The sequence below is a fragment of the Mustela erminea genome, chromosome 1, assembly GCF_009829155.1.
Source record: "Mustela erminea isolate mMusErm1 chromosome 1, mMusErm1.Pri, whole genome shotgun sequence".
NCBI lineage: Eukaryota > Metazoa > Chordata > Mammalia > Carnivora > Mustelidae > Mustela > Mustela erminea.
This window is the reverse complement of record NC_045614.1, coordinates 88,074,726-88,091,967: the sequence shown is the minus strand read 5'-3', so window position 1 is coordinate 88,091,967 and position 17,242 is coordinate 88,074,726. Positions and strand designations below refer to the sequence as shown.

The following is a 17,242-nucleotide window of genomic DNA, read 5'->3' as shown; positions in this document are numbered from 1 at the left end:
TGCAGTCAACATGTAGCTGCTTCTCTTGTCCTTCTAATGTAACCTGTCTTGGGCTCTGTGGTGCAGGAGGGTACTTCTGCCTCACATCCATGTTCAGGAATTTCTCAGTACCATCCTCTTTTGGAATAGCTGTTAGTTGTCCCTGTGAACGGGAGCAAAGCAGGAGGAACCTTTGTTGCCATCTTGGTGACACCATTTCCTTTTTGAAGTCCTTAAAGTAGAATTGGAGAATGGGAAGTTTTGCTAATACAAAAACTTTTTTTTATTAAAGATTAATGGAAAGTGGAGTGGCCAGAGTGCTGGAGGATGTGGAAATTTCCAAGAAACTCACAGAAATAACCCCATCTACCAATTCCATATAGAAAAGACCGGGCCATTACTGATTGAGCTAAGAGGACCAAGGTTTGTGATTAAGTAACTTTCTTAAGTTAATATCTTCATGAGTTTAATGGAACAGAATAGGGTTTTGAAACAGACCTAGGCATATATAGGCACTTGATTAGTAAAAAGATGGCATTGCAGAGGAGCAGGGGAAGGATAGGCTGTTGAATAAATGTGCTGGGATGGTTGGAGTATTCATGTGCCAAAAAGGTAATTAGACCACTTTCTCACATCAGATCTAAAAATCTATTGCAGTTGGGCTGTTAATAAAGGAGATATTTTAATGACTTCAGGATAAAGAAAAAGTTAAGACACAAAGAGCACATAGAAGGATTGTAAATACTCTACACTAGTTATTAAAAAGAGTCCACAGTTTAAAAAATGAAAGCTCGGATAGGCATGTCGTAAGAGGAACAATCCAAAATGGCTGATAAACTGTTGTAAGACCCAAACATTTGTAACAACCCAAGTGTTCATCAGTAGCATTGAAGATTATAAAATAGAGCACTGCATAACAATGAAAATAAATAATAGCTACCCAACATGATGGATAAGTCTTAAAAACAATGCTGAGGAGAAGCCGTATATAATAGAACATCAACTGTATGATTCCACTTAAGTAAGGAGCAAACAAAATGAAACTACTATTTAAAGATGCGTGCTTAGGTTGTCAGACTATATAGAAGCAAGAAAGTAGGGGAGGGGGTTGGGAAATGGGTGAAATAGGTCAAGGAGATTAAGAGGTACAAACTTCCAGTATAAAATAAGTGAAGGATGAAAAGTACAACAGAGAATATAGTCGATAATACTGCTGCACCATACAGTGAGTGAGTGCACCCACTGTGGTGAGCGTAACATACAGAACTTGTATCACGGTTGTACATCTGAAACTAACATATGTCAACATGCTCTTAAAGGAAGGTAGGACATTGTTAAATGTTAGCTCTGTGGGGACAGGAGCTGTAATGAGAAAGGCATGTACAGGGACTTCTACGGTGTTGAGAGTTGCGTTGATCTGGGTGGTGACGACCTATGTGTTCACTTTATGTGTTATGTAGGCTGTGTGTTGTGTGTACATTGTGTTCTATTTCTCAAATTAAAAAGGTTTAAAAAACAATAAAAATAATACTTCTAAGTAAAATTAGCCTTAATTTTGCCTCTTTACAAACACTAATCTTTTATATACGGTTAAGCTAGTTTTCTGCAGTTTGGTAGGTGAAATAAGGTTATCTAGTTGTTGCTCTTTTGTATTCAATTCGTAGATTGAAGTAAAAGGATTTGACATAAAAGTGTTTGACAGTGTGTATCTTTTGCTTTCCCTATTCATGTCTTTTGCCCATTTTTCTCTTGGAATTGTCATGGTTTTCTTAACTTTAGGCACGTATCACATATTTGCAAGTATTTTTCCCCAGATCATTTTTTTTTTTTTATGTAGAGAAAATTTTCTTTTTAAAGTAATCAGATCTGTCTTTTCAGATTTATTTTGCTATGGGCAGGAAATCTCACCCCAGTATCAGATTTGTACCATATTTTTTTCTAGGTCTTTTGTGGTTTGCTTTTTACATCTAGATGGAATGTATTTTTATATTTGGTGTGAATACAGTGTCAGTTCTTTTTCCTAAATTTGTCACCTCCTCACCATCTAAATAATCCTTCTTTTCCCTACTGATTTGGAATGTCATGTCTACCATATGCTAATTACTTCTATAAATTCAGATTTCAGGCTCTCTCCCGTTTTTCTGCAAAGACCGTATTTTATTATTTAAATTTGACAGTATTCTCCAAGAGCCTGTGGTAAAAATACTGTTTCTTCTAAAGTAAGTTTAATACTAATTAATCTTCATGGCTTCAATTAAAAAATATGAATATAAATCAATATAAAAATATAAATGGCATCTTGTATAATTAAGAATAAAAACAGTATATGCATGTGTTCCACAGTGGTTTCCACCTCCTAAAGCTTTAGAAAGCATATACTCAATTTAATAATATATCTACACTTTAGTTATTTTTAGGTATGTATTTGAGACTACTTAATAACAACAGTAATTGTTTCTTTTTATTGCCAGGCAATATAGTGTTGGATTTGAGGTTGTAACAGTGTCTGTGGTGGGAGATCCTGGTCCCCATGGCTTTCAGAGGAAGTCTAGTGGTGATTATAGGTAATGTTTGCATTTTGACTGCATCTGATTTATACTTTACTTTTTGTGGCATCATCTTCTGTAAACTTTGTTCTCATTTCCCTGCATATAGGTGTGGGTTTTGCTACCTGGAATTAGAAAATATACCTGCGGGGATCTACAATATCATTCCTAGTACTTTTTTGCCTAAACAAGAAGGACCTTTTTTCTTGGACTTCAATAGTATTATCCCGATCAAGACAACGCAACTTCAGTGATGCAGCTTTCAGCTTTACTGGATTTTATACTTACCAAATCAGCTCTTCAGATGAGGACAGAAATCCTCAGGACACCAAACAATCAGAACAGAATTAAATCTCTCAAAATGTTACAGTGGGATCTGGTGCTGCTCAAGTCAGAGTGTGTAGAATTGTATATAGTCAGAATTACTCTGAATCACTCAGAAGTACTATTTACATGGTTTTGTGTGTATAAGGACTTGGTTTGCATTGAGGGGCCCCACTGTATAAACAGACTGTGGAGGATTAAAGGTTAGGCTCAGTCAGCACTGTATGGTGCCTTTACTAGAAGAGAATAGAAACCGGATAAGGGACATGACTTACCCACTCAACTGGGTGGAACAGTAGGCTGGAATAATATTCTGAAATACTTACATTTGTCTTTTGGCAGAGCATGTTGTAAGTTAAACTTGCTTGTGTTGTGACTCTACATCTTGGGCAGCTAATTACCAAATGAATCATGTTACCATAACAGATTTTGTGTTACGATTTTTAATGTTTGTTGCCCAGATGTTAGGAAAGAATAAAACTTTAAGAAATATTTTAACTTAGTTTACAATGAAGGTGGTTGAACTTAGGTACCTGTCTCCCATTAACTCATTTAAGGAGAGCTGAGATATATTCACTATTGCATTTCTTTCTTTTATCAGGCTAAATGAAGGTAGTAATCTGAGACACTGAAGACATTACAATTTAGTTTGTATGGTCTTTTAAAAATTGCTCTTATAGTAACACTGAAAAAAATACAATTGAAAATTTAGTATATGGTAATTGGGGTTGTATTTGGGAAAACTGCCAAGATACTAATGCCATGTATAAATTCCCAGTTTACATAGAAATCCATGAGAGCAGAATGATGCTCAGGATTTTAAACATCTGAAAATAAGGTGGAATTTTTCGTCGTCTCTACTTTATAATTATCACCAGTTATTTTGTATTTCTGCTACCTTGATTTGAAATAAAATCTTTATACTTATGGAAACTGCACAGTTTAACCTAGAGAGATTATTAAAAGGCTTCATCTAGTACATTCCATCTAAAAGAACTCATTATTTACATGACAGTTCAGGCTTCAGCAAATCTGTTTCATATTCAGGACAGTGATTCCACTTTGGTAAATATATAGTACTTTCAATTTTAGATGGATTCATTTTGTGGCCCTTCAAAGAAAAATTTAAACACATAATTGGAACATTTTATGTTAAAGCTATTTGTACAGGATGCAAACAAATAAGACCTAATTCCTACCCTCAAAAACCGAATGTAGACCAATGTATGTGGGTTTAATCTAATATTGAATTGTTATAATAGAACTCCAGATATGGTGCTACAGATAGGAAAAAACCAGCCTGAATGTCAACCCGATGCACATTAGAATCGCCTGGGGGAACTTTTAAAAGTTCGGTACCTCAGGTGTACCCCAAATGATCTCAGGCTCTAAGACCGGCGAACAGCCGCCTTCTTGAAGCTTCCTGGGAGGCTGCAGTGCAGCAGAGGTTGGGAAGCACTCTGACATGATCACATTGTCTTCATTCTCCTAAAGCTGCATTCTCCTTACTGCGCTTTAGTCGCAGCGGAATTCTAACTCAAACCTTCATAGTTGGGGCTTAAATTATTAGGATCCAGGACCTTAACTGGAAGTTAGAACAGATGTCCACTGCATTCCATGCTCTTCCTTGTGGCAAGAAGGTTGCCTAGAATGGAAGATTTAGGCAACATCAGGGTTTCTTATTGGAAGACACACAAAAGTAAACATTTTCTTAAACTGTTTTTTATTACACTCAAGAAATTAAGACAAGTACAAAATAACCTTGTGATTAGGATACTGTATCAGTCATTAAAAAAGGAGAAAACACTACAGTATGAAGAGATTTACAAATGACTAAAATATACAAGCTGTGTCAGAACAGACAACTTGAAATGGGGTTGCTTTTCTTTTAGAAATGCTAAAGTTTTCTTAACAAAAAAGGACAAAAAATACAGTGCTCTAAATATGTGTAACCGTGAAAACATTAAAGGAAAGCAATCTTAACACGTACTACTATTAGCATAACAGACTTCATTGCTTCTATTTAACAGCCTGTGCCAACACATGCCTACTCCCTTTCCTAGCTTTAAGGAACAATTCCCTCTAAGAAATACTAATGCAGCATAACCCTTAAATAATTTTATTTTTAAAGTCACAACCTACAGAGAAATTGACACTTTGTCAATCTAGATATAACAATGGCAACCATTCTTCACATGCACTTCTCTTAATTCTTAAGTCCCATGGCTGGTGGGATAAGGTTTATGCTACAGACTCTCCTCCCCCACAGCCACAAATCGCCTTCTATGGTATGTCCCTGCTACCCTCCGTCCCTCCCATCCCCCACGTTGGCATTCACCTTTCCCACCCCAAAAAGTGCAGTTCATGGTGTAACGTTTATAGAAAATGGTTCTAATGGGTATACCAACATATAGGCTTTTTTAAAAAGCCCTTCTGAATACCAGAGATGATGAAAATTGTGTTCTTGGATTTTTTTTTTAAGCCTTCGCTGGCCCAGAAAGGTGTATTCTGAATTTTTTTTTTTTTCATTTTGATCCCCTGGGATATAAAGGAGACACATCTCCATTTTCCCAAATTGAGGGTAAAAGAAGGGAAAGAGAAGCAAGCTGTTGACCCCAGTTTGGCTCAGCTTCCCAGCCCCTTTCCTGGCTTGGGTTCTTTCACAGGAACTAGTTATTGCTTCCATAACACTGTTACGGGTAATATTCCACAAAGGCTGTGACCCTGGTCACAGTCCACTGCAACAACGCCTCTGCTCTGAAAAATCAGCCCAAGAGCTCTCTCCCAGAAGAAAACTCTTCAGCCCTCAAGGTCACAACTTCATTAGTGCAGTTTAGAGTAAACGCTTAAGATTTGGCATATATTAAATGATTATTGGCACAATGTTCTCCATACAGTTTTGTGTATAAATACTGCTATGCACTTGGGCCAGGGCTTTGGATGGATCAGCCAATCTGCACCATTTTTATGTCAGCAATAATCCCGTCTCTTCCCTTCGAGCACTGGAGAGAGAGCTGTTTCATCCTGTTTTCCAAGGCCTGGCCCTCGCGGGCGGTGCTACTTTGGCTCTTGCCACTGCCGCTGCTGTTGCTGAGACCTCGGTTGTTGTTGGCTTTGTCACTTGTTTTATTCTCTGCCCCTTCTGCCCTGTCTCCTAGAGAAATGCAAAGGACATCAGGTGAGTACTGACAATTCCAGGAGTCGCCTGGGCCCAGGCCATTGTAGCCCTCCAGAATCTCCCAAAATTGCCCGGCTATGCCTGTCACAGAGCCTTCTCCATCACGTTGTGGCTCAAGGCATTTTAGGTATTCCTTATCTTTAGAGAGGACTGGTCCCACCCTAACAGTGGGGAAACAGCCCGCTAGCACAGACTTGTGAAGAGGACTGCTGGGGATCAAAGAGAGAACTCAAACCTCCGTTTTTAAGAACCATTCAGGAGCAGAGCCAGGAGCCCCCAGAACAGTGGCTGGCATCTCCATGATCAACACAGACGGCACGTTCCCAGAGGCCCAGTCATACAGCCCTGGGGCTGCCGAGACCTGGCAAAGGTCTTGAACAGTGCAGTGTTCTGGCTGCTGACGCAGTGCGTCATGTGGCCCAGGCACTACTGGTGAGAGGGCTGTAACTCACCTCGTTCCACCTCACACTCAGGGGAGGAGGCTCCACTGCACTCGCTGCGAGGGCCCAGTACCGGGAACATCATTCCAAACTCTGACAGAGACACAGGGCTGGGCAGATCCAGGCTGCCAGGCCTCACAGCTGCAGGGAACTGGTCAGGCATCTCGGATGGGCTTGTGGGCCCTGAACTAAAGCTGGATACCGACTGGGTTTCCGAGTCGTCTTCTGATACGAAGTTGCTACAGCTATCATCTTCAAAAGCCTCGGAGGCCACTAGGAGGAGAGAGGATACTGGTCAGAGGTTCTGACATGGAGCAACCTTGTTACTTCAGCCCCTCCAGAAGTGTGCCCCCCTGGCCAGCAGCCAGACACGGCCTTGGGACGGCAGAATCCCTGCCCCTGTGTGCGTGCACTTGAGTAAAGGACTGACCCTCCCAAGTCTGCGCGGCCAGAGCGGCCAGCCACTTGAAGGGAAGCAGCTGGGCCCCGTGGATATTCAATGTCCTTAGGATAACTTTCTAACTCCTCCTCTGGAAAGTCAGTGTTGACTACCTAAAGGGCGAGGATAAATCAGCCCAGATCAGGGGCGTTTCTCCACCCCAGATCCGCAAGTACAGAGGAAGAGAGTGGTCCTTTGGGATGCTCGCCGAACAAAGCTAGTAAGATGTGACAGCTGCTTCCGCATAGCAGAAGGAGCTGCGAGAACAAACAGTCCTGTATGGAGTATCTGCTGGGATCCTGTGATCTCCAGATTGCATAAAACTTCCCATCGCATGTAAGACACACTATTTGCTGCAAAAGGACAAAATTCCTTTACAACGCTCTTAGCTTGTGCCTTACTCATTTTGTAGATCAGAATAACTAAGGCCCAGACGACAGGCCATTCTTGTGATCTGAAAGCCACTTTCACCTTTAACTCTTTTCCCTTCACCCTGCACATAAACCTGCTTATTAGACCTTTCCTGTTCTACTCCCCTACCCTCCTCCCTCATCTTTAAAAACATGGTAGCATCCCCTAGAGGACCATCAGTGAAAAGTACTGTAATACTGAGGACAGAAAACAGGCTTATATTTGAATTAAGATCCTGTCTCCCTTGCTGTGTAGCCTTGGTCAGGTTACTTAACCTCTCTGAGCTTCATGTTCCTCTCCATGTGAGAGGCTGGATATTAGAGTACCTCACACATTACTGACGATCAAATTTTAGTTTCCTTTCCTTTGGGCCTGGTACTTAAACATTTGTTGACCGAATTTCAAAACTCTGGAGGATGGACCTTGGGAGAGGACCAACAGGGATTATTCCACAGAAAAGGAGAGAAAGAAGTGTACAAAGACAGTGCTGAAAAAGTTTTCTTGATTAGCCTAAAGGGAAAATGATCATTTTCTTTCACCAAACACAAAGAAAAACCCAAAATGGATTAAAGACCTAAATGTGAGACCTGGAACCATAAAAATCCTAGAAGAGAGCACAAGCGGTAATTCAGTGACATCGGTCATAGCAGCATTTTTTGAGACAGGTCTCATGAGGCAAAGAAAACCAAAGCAATAAACTAATGGGACGACATCAAAACAAAAAGCTTCTGCCCAGTGAAGGAAATAACAAAACTAAAGGGCAACCTACAGAATGGGAGAAGATATTTACAAATGACATATCCAATTAAAATAAGTATCCAAAAATATATAAAGAATTTATACAGGTCAACACAAAAACAAATAATCCAATTAAAAATGGGTCAAAGACAGGTACAGACATTTCTCCAAAGAAGACATAACATATGGCCAACAGACACATGAAAAGTTGCTCAACATCGCTCATCATCAGGGACATTCAAATCAAAACCACAATGAAATACCACCTTACAACTGTCAGAATGCCTAAAACAAAAACACTAGAAAAAACGTGTTGGCAAGAATGTGGGAAAAAAAGGAACCCTTGTGCCCTGTTGGTGGGGATGCAAATTGATGCACCCACTGTGGAAAACAGTATGGAGGTTTCTAAAAAAATTAAAAGAACTACCCTATGATCCAGAAGTTCCACTACTGGGTATTTACTGCCCAGAAATACAAAAACACTTAATTCAAAGGGACACATGCACTCCTATGTTTACAGCAGCATTATCTACAACAGACAAGATATGGAAGCAACCCAGTGTCCATTGATGAACAAATGGATAAAGAAGATGTGAGATACACACACACACACACACACACACACACACACACACGAGTATTACTCAGCCATCAAAAAGAATGGAATCTTGCATTGGCAATAATGTGGATAGAGCTAAAGAGTTTTATGCTAAGAGATGTAATTTGGAGAAAGACAAATACCGTATGATTTCACTCATGTAAAATTTAAGAAACAAATGAGCAAAGGAAAAAAACCCAAAAACAAGAAACACACTTAGCTACTGAACTGATGGTTACCAGAGGGGAAGGGAGTGGGGGGATGAAGGAAATAGGAGATGGGAATTAAAGAGTATACTTATCATGAGGAAAAAAATAAAATGATAAAGGGGGAGGGGCACAGCAAACATGTACCAGTTTCCCAACAGGTGGCCTTGGGAAAAAAGGTGTCTATAGTTAGACACCAGTGAGAGTCACCATTTTCAGACTTCTGGGTGCCTGCCATTATTTCATCTAATTCCAGCCTCCCCCCTACACAGTGGCTACTAGGTGCTCATACTCCCTACTTTACAGCTGAAGAAACAGAGTTGAGCCCTTGCCCACATCATGTACTAGGAGGACCCAGGATGTGAATCAAATCTGTGCACACAGTCCCTATCCAGAGGCAACTCTCCCTTCCTGCAGTACTTCTCAGAGCCCTGAATGTTCTCATATGTACTCTGAACATCAGGGTGAAAGTGTAACATTTTCCAAACTCATCCACCGCAGAACCCTGACTCTGAGGAACATTCAGTAGCACCTTTATAAATACAGCATTCCACAAAATGTGGGAAGCCACGAGAAATCACCACCTTTCTGGCCTGCCCAGCTCTGAGACCCTTCCATGATGGCAAGACAGCCCTGGAAGCAGACCACACAAGCTGCGTCATCTCCCACTTGCACACGAGCCCCCAGAACTCACCAGAAACAGCATCCGGCTCAGGCTTGCTCCCTGACAGGTCCTCTATAGATGTGCTGCTGCCCTCAGCCCCCACGCCACAACCCCGAGGCCCCATGGCACTGGAGCGCCGCCGCTCGTGGATCTCATCTGAGATCATCTCCAGGTTCTTCAGGGCCGTCTTGTACTCGCCTTTCGCCAGGGCCAGTTTGGCCTGCAGGTCATCCACAGTCTTCTTCAGTTGCTGGTCAAGAGAACAGGAGGCCCGGTAAGTGGAGACAGCCCCTACTGGCCTTGCAAGGCTTCTGAATAACAAGTTTAAGCAATTTCTGCCCTTCCCTCCACTCCAAAGACTTCCCCGAGACATGAGTGATGGCCTGATTTCTCTTACCAGCTATCCACACGACGGATCCACACTCCTAGCCCCAACTCCTATCCGGGTGACAAACTCATGCTAATAACCTAACACTACCACTGGCAGGATAAACCCTATCAGAGAAAGAATGGGTGTCAAACTCACACACAAGTCCCACTTTCTAGCCATTTGGTCCCTTGTACTGTGGTTCTCAAACTTAAGCGTGCATCAGAACCCCCGGGAGGCCTTTTGAAAACACAGATGGCTGGGCTCACACCTGCAGTTTCTAATTCAGTAGATCTGCATGGGGTGGGGCTTGGGAAATCTGCACTTCCTAGGCGAAGCTAATGCTGGTCCCAGCAGCCCCCGAGAACCACTGCCCTGGTACAGTGCAGAAAGCAACTGAACAGCACACTGAGAGACTGCAGACACCATTGAGGACCCAACCAAGACCACTCTGAGGCCTGAAAACTCAGTAAAGAATGTGCTTCTCTCTCCGTTTTCCTCTTGTAGCAAATATGCCATGAGAAAGCCTGCTGCCACATAAAGTGGAACTTCGCAGAAAAATCCCATCAACAGCAAAGCCAAAGAAGGCTACACATACCTCAAGCTGCACGTAGTACTTTGCCTTGAGTTCAAAATAGGGCCTGGGGAAGACACAAGGAAGAACTGTAAGGGTGACAGAATACAATGACCCCAGTGGCCACCAGAGGGCACACCCGGGGCAATAGCTAAGGCCAGCAGGCCATCCGTCCAGGATGTAAACGCCAACCATGGCATGAGATGAAGAGGATACTTGTGCCTCTGGAGCCTGATGGATACCGGCGTCAGTCAAAGCTGAGCTGACAGAAGGCCCATCTCAAGATCCGCCGAACCCACACACGTGAACACTTAACTCCTTGTACCCTGGTTCACTTTCCTCCCTGGGGGGCTATTCAAGGCCATACAGGGTGTGCCCAGCAGCCAGGGCAGCCTGGATTCCCTTCTCCTAAGGAGGAGATTGGCCCCCTCAAGACTGAAGAACAGATGAGGAGAAGGAGCTGCCTCAGCACACACCCTCCTCTACTGGGGTCACCCAGGGAGGAGAGAAGCACCATTCACCCATCGCCGAAAGCACTGGGGCTCAGACTGGTCCTCCTGGATTCTGCCCAGGACCAGAGGCATCAGTCTGCAGACCCAGCCCGGTCATGGGCGAGAGAGGACAAATGCTAATATTCTACTGGTCTCCGCTTTCCGGGCCAGTCAAAAGACCCTGGCTCTTTTTAGGAACTTTGGTGTCGAGCATTAAGAGAAGACCAGTGCTTTATTCTTGGGCTGTTCACCTCTTATGAAGCTCTTCAAAAGCATGGAGGCCCAGCGACTGTGAATGAAGCAGAGGGCTTGTCCCCAAGATCATTACTGTATAAAAATATATAGCAATCACGAGTAAAGCTTGCAGAAGCCTCCACTACAACCAGTCTTGCACTGTCTCATTGGCTCTTGGTCCACAGAAAAGGTGCACTGTGCACACAGCTCACGCCCATTATGCTGACAGAAGGACGCAGCTCATCCACACTGTCCACCACAGAGCCAAGGGCACCGACTCTCCCAAAGCCCGGCCCCAGGCCCCAGCCAATGAGCCATGCAATGATGCGCTTTTGAAATTCTTTTTTCTGTGTCTCCCAGGTCGGTCACAGCTGGAGCAGCACTTCCTGCCTCGGAGGGTTATAGAGAACTTGGAGGACGCAGAGGAGGTGGGTCCCTGACTCCATGGCACACAAAAGGTAGAGAAGATGCCTGAGAGGAGGACAATCACCCAGGGCCTCGGGGTCCCACACGCCCAGACTCACTTGGACTTGTTGATGGCTCTCTTGAGCTTCTTCTCCAGCTGCCGCATACGGCCCATGGCCGCGTTGTACCTGGCCGCCGTCTCCTTGTGTACCAGCTCGCTCCTTGTCTTGGTCTGCTCCGCCTCCATGACCTTGAAACGACAGTAGATGTCAGCCTGGCCAGACAGTCTTTTGTTAGGGTATTTCCTATATCATTTTTAAAAATACTCTGAGGAGGGGTGCCTGGGTGGCTCAGTTGGTTAAGCGACTGCCTTCAGCTCAGTTCATGATCCTGGAGTCCTGGGATCGAGTCCCACATTGGGCTCCCAGCTCCATGGGGAGTCTGCTTCTCCCTCTGACCTTCTCCCCTCTTATGCTCTCTCACTCTCTCTCTCTCAAATAAATAAATAAGATCGTAAAAAAAATAAAATAAAATAAAAATACTCTGAGGAAATCAGGGGGCAGATGAAGAGTAAACTAAATTCCAAACAGAAGAGGATGCTCTTCTCTGTGAACCTGTTTCAGAAAAGTCTGGCTGTGGCCATGCCTGGGAAAGAAAACGAGGAAAAGCAAAAATCAGAGAAGAATGAAATATTCTCTGATTGAATTGATGTCCACTTCCTCCTGCTCAGCCCTCCTGCCACGAAATGGCCCCTGTGGACTCCTTGGCTCCTGCCCTGGCACGGGGGCTGACGGGCACACAAATGGGCCAACAGCCCCAGCAGGGACATCGAGGAATGGGGAGACCTCGCGCAGCCAGACCTGACGGCATCGGAATGGCAAGGCAATCCCCACATCAGCTTGTTGGCCCGTTCCCAGATATTCCTGCATTAGCCGGAATGGGGCAGGGGGTCACAAAAGAATCCAGGATCCAGAAGGGGCAAACTTTCCATTTAAACACACGACTATCAAGTCACTCAGGTCAGATTCTGAGGTTCACAGACACACACGATCAGGAGACCTGTCAGTGTTCTGGCAGGAAATTCTGGTGGGGACATTTCGTTGAGCCTGTTGATAAAAATGAGTTTATATAACCAGCAATTGGGCTGTCGATGGCCCAAAACAAGGCGGCTGAAAGGCACACTCCCTGACACATGGAAATGATGGTCCCTTCCTCTGTCACATGAAGAAAACAGCAGAACAGGCCTTCCTTGAGGAGAGAGGAGGAAGGAGACAAATGGCGGACTGGGCCACGTAACCAGCTCACCAGTGCCTTCCCGTCTTGTAGTTACAGCTCACACACGTGTTCTCAGATGAACTGGAGAGGCAGGGACAAGGCCGGGCTAGCACTGGAGAGGAGCCCAGAGGGCCCCGAGCTCATGGGTCACTCCCTCAGATGCCAACAGGACGATTTCGGGGAGGCCCCGCCATGCCTTTAGTTTGGGGCGGCTGCTGCTTTCCCAAACCCCTCCAGTCAACAGCCAGTCGGCCCTGAGAGAGCTTATTTCTGCACTGACTTGTAAGACAGATTTTTTTGAAGTGTCAGGGAAAATGGTGAAAGACTCGAACGAGCATCAGAAACTGCCAGGTGTCCTGGCTAGCGTGCCCTTCCCAGTCATCCTGGGCTTACGCTGTCTTGGAGCCGTTTCACAACCCTGTACGTGTCAGAACACAGGCAGTACGGCAGAGGGGTCTCAGCCTGGAAGTGAAGATGAGCTGCATCCCAGTGGAGAGGGGCTCCAGGACGGACCACCCCGAAAATACTGACCCATTCTGCGTGCTTGTGAATTCATGTCAGCATGCCTGACTCTCTGTGCGTTTCAATTTGTCTTATTACTGATTTCCTCTTTAATTAGGGAATTAAATAATATTTTGAATGTTTTACATTTATAGTTATCAGTTATGCTTTTACCTTTTTAAGAATATATGTATCTTAGCAAAGCTTCAATGCTTGAGGTACTTTTATTTATTTATTTTTTTTAAAGATTTTATTTATTTGACAGACAGAGATCACAAGTAGGCAGAGAGGCAGGCAGAGAGAGAGAGAGAGGGGGAAGCAGGTTCCCTGCTGAGCAGAGAGCCTGATGTGGGGCTCGATCCCAGAACCCTGGGATCATGACCCGAGCTGAAGGCAGAGGCTTTTACCCACTGAGCCACCCAGGCACCCTGCTTGAGGTACTTTTAAACAACAGAATTAAAACTGTGTCAGAGAAGGGAGGTATGAGGGAACTGATCTAAGCTGGCGTGAGGTGATGGGCTTGCTGAAATGACTTCTCGGCCAAGTCCAAGGGGCTAAGAAACCCTCTCCCTCTGCTTCAAACATGAAAGATTTCACAATTTCAAAACAAAGTACACGAAAACCATCCCACACCTGGACACTTAGGGAAACAGCAGTAACTCTTCAGTCGTGTCTTAAATCTCAAGCTTTAAGGATTTGCTGGTATGACCTTCCTGAAAACTCAAAACTCCAAGCTTATGAGACTGATGAAGCCTTCTATTGGAAACTGTTGCATTATGATCAGATGTGATGCAGGGTTCCTCTTTAAGGAGTGGTGCGAGAGCACTTTAAATAGACCTTTGCATAAAAAGCTGGGATTCATGGCTATGGAGCAGGAAGAATCCCCACAAGCAGCAGGACCCACACCAGCTGCACACAGGCCCTCATCTCTCTCAGCCCCTACTCTGCAAAAAGAAGCCCGTCTGTCTGGAGTTAAACACCCAGGAAGCTCCAAGCACTTGGCAATATTGCCAGTGAAGACCGAGGAGGAGCCGCGTATGTCACCGTCCCCCACTTTACCCCTATCTGGCCACATCAGCGTCTCCCATCCCCATTTGTACCAACTCCCAGCTCTTGCAAGAAACCCCTCCAACCCCCAACTCCTCTTTCCGCCTCCAGGGAGAAAGTCACCGAGCCCACCCCTGTGGCTGCATGGTAATCAAGGAGCATCCCCCAACCCCACCCATCTGAAGCCCAGCATCAGGCACAAGCAATGGCAGGAAAATGGGAGCATGGCAGCCGAGGACTGGGGGCTCTGTTAGGAAGGCCAAAGCCACAGAGAACACCAGCAAGCCACAGAAGAAAGCAACAAGGTAGTCCCTTAGCACCTCAAGGTAGCCCCAGGCTGGGCTGAGCAACCAGACACATGGCAGGGGCAACTCAGAACTGGGGTACACACTGTCATCGCCCTTGCCCTCCTCCAAGCCTGGCTTGATAGCTAGCTAGTCCAAACTCTGCAATGGCCTTTTCTCTTTACCCACCATCATTGTCACCTATGGTGTGCACAGAGCACACTGGTGACCAAGCTGTGAGTGGCCCACCTCACGGGCACAGGTGTAGCCAACAGTTGTGACCACCACTCTGGGCTGTCGGGAGGGCTTGACAGCAGAGGTGGCACAGGAGTGGCTTCTTCAGGGTGGGCGGCTGGGGGAACGGACATGAAGGGGAGGAAGCATGGCGGGCAGAACTGGGCTTTATCAGCAGAGGCTGCCGCCCTTCCCTGCATCCACCTTCTGGTCCCAGAGCCCCACCCACCACCTGCAGTGGGGTGAGCGCGCAGGACTCAACAAAGGACAACCGGCAGGGCTCAGCTTCCCGCTGCCTCTCCTGGAGCTGGAGGGCTCCCAAGGGAGCTAACCGTACAACAGGAAGAGAGTCTGGGACTCCGTCAGGATGGCCGAGAACCTTCTCCTCAGAGAGGGCCTGTTCTGAGGATGACCCGCCGGCCATGTTCACTTCTGGGTGTGCCCACCTCAAGGTCTGTCCCAAGAGCCCAAGGACTGACCCCCGGGCCAGGGCCCAGTGGCAAGGTTTGAGGCCTGCTCAACCTGAGCGTCCAGAAGCAGCACTGGAGGGGTCTGCAAGTGGGCAGCGGGCCCCGGAGGGGGCATGCAGGCCAGCAGCTGCCTGTGCTCAGGATCCAGGGGAAGACAAAGGTCTTTGCCTCTCCTCCTGGGTCAGCAGGACAGAGAGAAATGTGTCTCCAGGAGTGCCAGCCCAGCCACCTCCTGAAAGCCCAGGGCAGGTAGGCAGCTGGGTCCCAAAGGCCCCAGGGACCCTACCCACAGCAGTGCACAGTAGATGCACACAGCCGATGCTCCAACAGCCAGGACCTCCTGCCTGGATCCCACAGGCACTGACCGGGTGAGCTCGCTGGGCTGGCACAGGCTCCTGGCACAGGCCACCAGCAGCACTGGCACTGGCCTGACTCAGAGCCCTGGGTTCCAGCTTTCCCAACTCCTCTGCAAACCCCAAGCCAATGCCCTTTGGCCCAGCCACCCTTGATGTCCCTGAGCTAAAATCGGGGCCCTCCTGTCCCCAGGGAAGGCAGTTTCCTGGCCTTCTCAGAAGTTTGGCCACTGGTTCAGACTGTTTTCAGATTCTGCTGCAGAATCTGCTTTCTCTCCGCCATGCAGGAGGCGGGTGGTAAGTACCCAGCAGTGTCAGGGAAGCTGGCCTCGACAGTTCATGTCTGCCACAGCAGCGGGCCTTGGATCCCTACAGTCAGGCAATGTCCACGCCCCTGGACCTAGGGCAAGAGGCTGGCTCCATGCCCCTTCCTCTCCAGAGGCCGCCTGCTGCCTGTCTGTGGCTAGGTAATGCCTCCCCATTCCTTCTTCCTCTCTCTCCTCTCCTCTGACAGTAGCAGAAGAGCCCATTCCTCTCTCCTCAGATGCCTTGTCTCCTCTCCTGACAAAAAGTGATCACCTTCCCACAAAGGCTGCTTCAAAGCCAAAATAGTGGAGGCTGGAGGAGCCCCTGCTGCCAAAGCCCCCAAGTAGTGAGCAGCAGCGACCCCAGGCCCTGTGTCCCCTGAAAGCCACTCAAGTGCAGGCTCAGCCCGCTTGGCGCTGCCTCACCGGCTATGGCTTCTAACTCCTTGACCCTAGCACCGAGCAGAGAACTGTCCCTTTGTCTCTACCTGTGGCATTACATGTGGCCTAACAGAGGACACTGGGACTCCTGACATTGCCTATGGTTTCCTAGGATGCTGGTGCCAGCCATGGCTTTAGGGTATGGCTGCCCAGCGTCACCATACAAAGTCTGAAGGGAATGAAAGGGAGACACAGACGACCCTGGACAAGGAACAAGGGTAGGTCACTACACCATTCCTCCTCGGTGCCAGGGGGGAGAGAATCACACAGCCCAAACCACTGCCGCTTCCTCAAGACAGCCCAGACCCTCCTGAGCTCTGGCTCTCTGACCAGACCATTAAGCGTATGGTACTTTTTATGGAAGAAGAGGGTGAGATGAAGTTAGCTCCCTTCTTCTGAAGAAACAGGCTTCCTGGAGTATCCAGTGGTCAAGACAAGGCAGGAGACACAGTCTGTACCCCTCCTCGTCTTCATCCCCATGAGGTTCGGGGAGCAGGCAACATGAGCCCCATTTGGGGAAATGCCAAATCCAGAGGGAGATCCATAGCCAAGCCCAAAAGGAAGGTCTGCACCATCCATCAGATTCAGTGCACCCCCTTCTGAGTGAAGTTTCTCAGTAATGCAGTGACATGGCTGGGGAAGGCCCGGCCACCAGCTCTGTCTCTTGCTGGTATCTGTTTCAAACCCTGCTTCTCCCTCAGGAGTTCATGCCTATGCAACCATGAAGGAATCTGGGGA

General features: G+C 46.5%; 2 protein-coding genes across 3 annotated transcripts in view; one reads left to right on the top strand and one right to left on the bottom strand.

The window, feature by feature from the left end:
* CAPN7 (calpain 7) overlaps positions 1–3,830 on the top strand; it is a 42,150-nt gene extending 38,320 nt beyond the window's left edge. For both annotated transcript variants that reach the window (XM_032332753.1, XM_032332743.1), the window contains 3 exons: positions 272–402; positions 2,451–2,543; positions 2,635–3,830. In XM_032332753.1, coding sequence (XP_032188644.1) covers positions 272–402; positions 2,451–2,543; positions 2,635–2,779 — 369 coding nt within the window. In that variant the 3' untranslated portion in view covers positions 2,780–3,830. The remainder of the gene's footprint in view (positions 1–271; positions 403–2,450; positions 2,544–2,634) is intronic.
* A 1,229-nt stretch (positions 3,831–5,059) lies between these two features.
* Positions 5,060–17,242, bottom strand: part of SH3BP5 (SH3 domain binding protein 5) — a 72,683-nt gene continuing 60,500 nt past the window's right edge. Inside the window, exons 5-9 of the mRNA XM_032332765.1 lie at positions 11,714–11,844; positions 10,489–10,531; positions 9,554–9,773; positions 6,480–6,740; positions 5,060–6,003 (exon numbers count right to left, since the gene is read on the bottom strand). Of these exons, the coding sequence (XP_032188656.1) occupies positions 5,795–6,003; positions 6,480–6,740; positions 9,554–9,773; positions 10,489–10,531; positions 11,714–11,844 (864 nt within the window). The 3' untranslated portion in view covers positions 5,060–5,794. The remainder of the gene's footprint in view (positions 6,004–6,479; positions 6,741–9,553; positions 9,774–10,488; positions 10,532–11,713; positions 11,845–17,242) is intronic.